This window comes from Opisthorchis viverrini (assembly GCF_000715545.1).
Source record: "Opisthorchis viverrini unplaced genomic scaffold opera_v5_315, whole genome shotgun sequence".
Lineage (NCBI taxonomy): Eukaryota > Metazoa > Platyhelminthes > Trematoda > Opisthorchiida > Opisthorchiidae > Opisthorchis > Opisthorchis viverrini.
The window spans coordinates 593472-599825 of record NW_008751965.1 but is presented as its reverse complement, the minus strand read 5'-3'; the positions used below and the strand labels follow the sequence as shown (position 1 = coordinate 599825).

The 6354-nt window shown below is 43.8% G+C and overlaps 1 protein-coding gene across 1 annotated transcript in view; it reads right to left on the bottom strand.

Annotated features, from left to right (window-relative positions):
* Positions 1–2456, bottom strand: part of T265_09829 (hypothetical protein) — a gene marked incomplete at both ends in the record, with an annotated part of 12785 nt that extends 10329 nt beyond the window's left edge. Inside the window, one exon of the mRNA XM_009176015.1 lies at positions 2283–2456. Within this exon, the coding sequence (XP_009174279.1) occupies positions 2283–2456 (174 nt within the window). The remainder of the gene's footprint in view (positions 1–2282) is intronic.
* Between the last annotated feature and the right edge of the window lie 3898 nt (positions 2457–6354).

The following is a 6354-nucleotide window of genomic DNA, read 5'->3' as shown; positions in this document are numbered from 1 at the left end:
GAGTCTAATAGTTTGCAGTTTGAATCTTACTTTGTACAAAACTCTATCTTAGGTGAGCTCGGCGTTCTATTTTTCTGTCACTTTTTGCCGTATCTCGTTTGCTTGTCTGCTATAACCAGTTTCGCTAGTAGATCTAATTAATGAACGAACAGGAATGTGGTTAAGAGCCCTTCCGACTCTAATTTGATCATATTCGTTTTGTGCGACTCCGCCTTTTGTTATTTGGTATTGCGACATGGTCTCCAGAATGGGCGATTAATGGTTATGAACAACAAATCAATTTTATTAACTGAAACAGCATTCACCAGGAAATAGAGGCAAATGTTAATTCACTGGCAAACAATAAGTCTCGCATACTTTACTCAGACGAGTACATATCAATATCGTTGTCATCATCACCATGATCTTCATATATGCTGCTTGCATCAGGGTCTACAGTAAAAAGAACGCATCACCCAAAAGAAAATATAATAAAACTTCTATAGTGACGCATGAAACCCTGTAATTTTCAGGAACTCAAATTTAGCGATTACCTAAAATCACACTGCGGCGAAACTCAGTAGTTGTAAAATATAACCCACCGAATAATGGATACTGACGCACTAATTACGTGTAACATTTTCAATATGATTCTCGTATAACACCACGCAAAAGATAGACGAGAGGACGAACGAATTTGACCAAGATAGATTTCTATGTTTATTCCAAATACACGCAACTTGATTTCACTACGTAATATAGATTTATCCGCTCACATTGCCTAGCGACTCTGGTACTTTCGCCGTAACCGCCGCACTTGTAGGTACGTCAGTGATCTATGTTCAAGTTTCTGAGACCCGGTTTATACAACAGGTCACCCTAGGCTACGGCACTGCGGAGCTCGCGAGCGTTTCTCTAATATAATGAAGCTACAATGTCAGGTCAGATTATTAGTGGTCGAATGAAAACCATCTAATTCGTGTTTTATACAACGCCATACCTTCCACTCACAGACCGTGATTTCACCTAACATAACGCAACAGTAAACGCATATGTCTGACGAAGGTGGGATTCCGATTAGCGTGAATCACACTATGCAAATCAGTAACATCTGAGTTTAACAGGACCGGGGAATCGACCCCACGCAAAACATAATATCGTGTTACGAAAAGGAACTACTGACGAAAATGTATCCATTAGTGTAATTATTATTATTAATTGCGGCTCCTTTCCACCGCCTTTTCGAGTGGGATATCACAGCCCTGGAGACAACTAGGTAGGACACAACTGTTTGGGGGAGCATTAGTTTAATCTTCATCTTTGATATCCCTTTCGTACGGATTCAGATGAATTTTTGGGCCTCAAAACAAAAAGATCAACGGAAACCTACTTGATGTCGATAATTTTCCCAACCGTTGGTACCAGCGACAAGGACAACCCAATTTTTTGACGGATTATTGTTAAATATCGATGACCAGTTGTGGATACCGACGGCTTTCAAACACGCAACGTGGTCGATGCAGAACAAGAACGCAATAAGAAGCGAGCAACGACGCATCATAGTGAGGAGTACTTGAAACTTCATGCGCCTGGGATTTTATACTGTGCGTCTTCTGTAAATCGAACTTTGCCTTAAAAATACTTGGCGATAATATGAAAAAAGCTATCCACCAAAAATCGTATAGGTCTTCGGTACAAAGATTATGCCAATCAGGGTGTGATAGGCCATTTTGAGCAGCTTGTTAAATGACTGATCATTTGTGCAAACGTATTCAAACAATGTGTGCACATTGGTGATTTGTGGTGTTTTCTGGTACTTCGTTGAGTGCTCTTGCGCTTCAGGCAGTAATGAGCAGCAACCTAATTCAATACAATTGTTTCCACGTATCTGCTGGCCTAATGAGTACCTTTTAAAATCCTTTGGTTCACGGGGATACAAGTGCGGCTTTTTGTATTAAAGCGTCATAGTGAAAACGTGTATCGTGGCTGGAACTGTCTCAACTTCTTCACAATTTCAGTGACAGGATGAAGGCATTTGCTTCGGAGTAATTTGTCACAAGATGCCAAATGACGAGTTACAGACTATTGGACAGGAAGGCAAACGTCTCATATGCATCTCAGTTAAAAAAACTAAACATCCATCTTCACCTAAACTCGTCATGCTGAACGTTCCTGGATAGTCTTTGATTGTTTATCAAGTCCAAGCAAATGGGACAATTCGAGTCCACAAATTCCGCAATGATCCCCCTTTAAAAGCCTGCTACTCACATGCAACCCCCAACAGTAGTATCACCGTTACACACCTTCACACTTTGAAGGTCGTTCGCATGCCATCGATTTTCATTTACCTCCTTCAGGTCGGCTTCTGCAGCTGTGCCACCGGAAAGGGACCCGTGAAGTTCACGGACCACATCTCGCCTCATTTTGGGACAGCAATAGGTTCCATGGGGTGGATTGCACATTCCATCATTTTGCATCGCTTACAGGACACCACATAATCCATCACCGCACTTCTCAGCCCGAGCCTGTAGGCCCTGTGCCACAGTATATGCCATACCATGGCTATCGACGATAAGGTTCCGTCTCAGGACGCTAGGTATCACGGGTAGCACAACATCCGTATCAGTGGCGTTCCGGCTTCATTCGGACTCACCCAGTAGAAGTGAATTTCAAGCCTTCCCAATTCTTTGTTTCCCTCTTTGTTCTCAATGCTCCTTTCATCTAACGAAGCGGTTGCAAAACTTCGTAAAACAGGATCGTGCCGTTGAAGTTGCACCAACCTTCCGGGATCTAGTTCGATGACGAGGCCATTGGCTCCAACCATGAACCTGGGGACCTCATCTTCAACGTCTGATCTTGACAGCCAATCAGCCAAGTAGTTCTCCTTCCCTGGCGTGTGCTGCAATATGATGTGTTAATCTTGCAGTCGGAGTGCCCAGCACGCGAGCTTTTTTCCGAGATCTCCGGTGGTCCTCATCCACCTCAAATGATTGAGGTCGGTTGCGACATGAAATCTTTGCTCAAGCAGATATGAGCTCCATTTATCCATGGCCCAGACGATCGCTAAACTGTCTTTCTCAATGGTCGAGTTCTTCTGCTCAGCGTTAGTAAGGACACGGCTGGTATATTCCATAACTCGATTCCTTTGCTTTATTACTGCGCCGACACCGCGATCACTTGCGTCCATTGCAATAGTGAAAATCTCTCCCTCCCCGGGCAGTTTGACGGTCAGTTGCTGGTCCAACATCCGCGCTTTGACACGCTCAGAAGCCACTCCGGTTCATTCAAATTTCCGATTTTTACTCGAGCAAGTCGTACATTTGGAGGGATAGTGCTGAAATCGTTAACAAACCGACCGTAGTAGACTGCTTGTCCAACAAACTGCCGTAGAGACCACTTTGAACTGGGAACAGCATAATTTTTTTTATCTTTGCCAACTTATTTCGCAATGGGCTAACTTCTCCATGACCCAATATATGACCCAGGGGTGTCAACGAACTTCGCACTAGCTGTGTCTTGGCTTCATTTATCCGCAAACCAGCCTCACGGCAGCGCTTGGATAACCGTCAAGCTTGATTGTGTCACCAGGGCGATCGGCCACCTTGTCGAACTCTGCTGCAAGAACTTCCCTCGCGGGAGCCCAGTCCATCTTCCAAGAACCTCTTCTGGCCACATCCATTGCCGCCTTCATCCGGCCCTTGAGGAGGACCTTCAGCGCAGTACACTTACTCCGGCCGGTCTCTAGTCCGGCGGCCTCGGCGACCTCATCAAATTGCTTCAGGATGGTTCCAACATCTCCATCCTCAAAGGGTTGTGGTAATGGAATCTCGATCCTCATTATGGTCACGGCACCAACTGAAAAAGAGAATGCCTTCCTTGCGGAGTCATTTAATACAAAATGTCAACTGACCAGTTACAGACTATTGGACACGAAGTCAAACCACTCATATGCCACTTACTTAGAAAAACTAAACATCCATCTTCACCTAAACGCATCGTGCTGAATTTTTCTGGATATCCATTAAGTTTTGCTCAAGTCCAAGCAAATGGGACAAACCGAGTCCACAAATTCCGCAAAAATCTCCCTTGTCAAGCGAATTTGCAGAAAGAGAACATATAACTCTCATACCTGCCCTATTTGTAGTATCAACGTTTCATCAGCTACCCATGAGTATATCAGAGGAAGTATGGTTTTATAAGATGACTGAAATTTCCTTGTGATAAGTCGTCACTCGAGAAGCCTGTCAAAAATATGAAACTATATGATTTGGTTTCTGTGATTGAAGGACGATTGGCGCTATGTCCAGTCTAACTGAGAGCTAATCGCACTAGTGATCAGCATTTCGTGGCACAACGCTTACCTGGTTGTTCAGGAGGCGAATTAAGGAACGACAACCAGACTGATCTAGTGGAGGGTTTCCTCTAGTAAAATGCAACAGATTACTAAGAACACATCTTTGGAGGTTTTCGCATCCGTACTAAGAAGATTAGAATAAAAAGGTTCCTATGAAAGCTTCGGCAAATCCTATACCCCGGCATGTATAACACCTCCTGATTCGATACACCATACCGTCGAGCATGAGCTGGATGTCGGAGTTCGCATCTTCCGGATTACAGCAGTCGCTTTACTCAAAAAGACCTCCAAGGGATTACACGATCTGCTGAATGTTTACATATATATAAGATTATGCGGGGTAGATCTCTTCAGTAGGTAACGGGTGCCAATGGTGTGTCACTGAACCCGATACTCAACGGTTGAACGACTAATGGCTCACCCGTCTACATCCACCGGCAACGACTGAGAAACTGCATTCTCCACGAGAAAACCAGCGCAACCATTGACTCGTTGCATGGATATTATGTCAAAGTGGAGGAGACTGCCACGGAATATTATTCAAAAGAACCACCGAATATATGAAACCCAAGTGACTTCTTGACTGGCCGCCAGATATTCTAGCTAGAAGTTTGTGCATTATTGAGTCTTTGGGTATCCGGACCCGCCGTAAGATGGAATTCTTACTTTAGCCTCGGCAGATATTGCGATACCCTTTCTGCTCAGCTGTGTTGTTCTGGTGTTGTCGACACACATAAGTTAGGATTAAAACTTATTTCAGTGTTTACTCGATGGATATAAGTGGAACATATTTCGTAAATGTACTCTATTTTCGGAAATGATCAAATAACCAAAAATCCACGATCTCGTTTGAAGAACCGTACTAAATATAAACCCCTCCTGCCGAAACTGATAGCTAGTGCGTCGCCCAATTTGGACACATTTATCCAAGGACCCAAGGGAATGAAGAATGACAGGAGTGATCATCCAGATAGTTAGTATACATCCGTTTTACTAGCATTGGCATAGGGAGCATTATCACCATGGAAAGCCAATACCCACCGGAAACTTTGCAATCCAACTTTTGGCTTGACTGACCGATCAGCAACCAGATGACCAATAACCTGTAAATTCACCCGAGGTGGCGCTGTCTCGACATATTTTCAGTGCTTTTACCGGTCAAACAAAATGCATTCCGCAGGTGATCGTACCGACATTGGTACTCCATCCAATTGCGTTTTGAAGCTTCAAGTTGCGCGGCGGTATTCACTAAAGTTCATCTATCTGGGGCTCACTGCACTACAGTTGAACATAATCTGCTGAAATTCAAAAAAGAAATAATAGTAATACTCCAGCGGCAGCACCATTTTGGTATGCAGCCGCTATGTTGTCCCAGGAGAGCACAAGTGCTGTGCAATCGCCGGGTAGCCCAAGTCTAGACAGGACTAGTCGAAATGAAGAGGCTGGATTTGAAACACGGTCTGTAATTTCGACCCACAACCTCCCAATCATCCTGAGCTTCTAAGCCAAATTGAACTTCCGGAAGCAGCTTTCTACGACGTGACAGAAGTTTAACCTTGTTCCTAAAGAGAGACTGACAACAGGAATTCAATTGACGTCGGTCAACAACCATATCATGCAAAGGAAGGCATGTAAAACTCTGCGACCGTTGCGAGATGCTTCAGGGCTACGAATAAATGCAGTCACATTTCATCATTTTACACAAAAGTTTTCTTTGTTCAAACCAGGTTCTCATGAATCTTGGATGTGCGCCTACGAGTCGGCCTTGGTTACTGCTCACCCAGATGTCGTCTAATTTCGATCGAGTTTCTGAAAGAGACTGCAAGTTTATATCAGAAGGCCCGGACTCTGTACGTGGATTTATCTTTCTGTGATTTTGAAAAGAGCTTGTATTTGTCGCAATCGAAACATCAACTTAATCATTGCAAGCTACTTAGAATGCATGAGTAGGTGATCAAGTGGATCAATTTAGGTATTCAGTTCAGCATGTTATCTAGTTTTCGAAATTTTCCGTAACTACA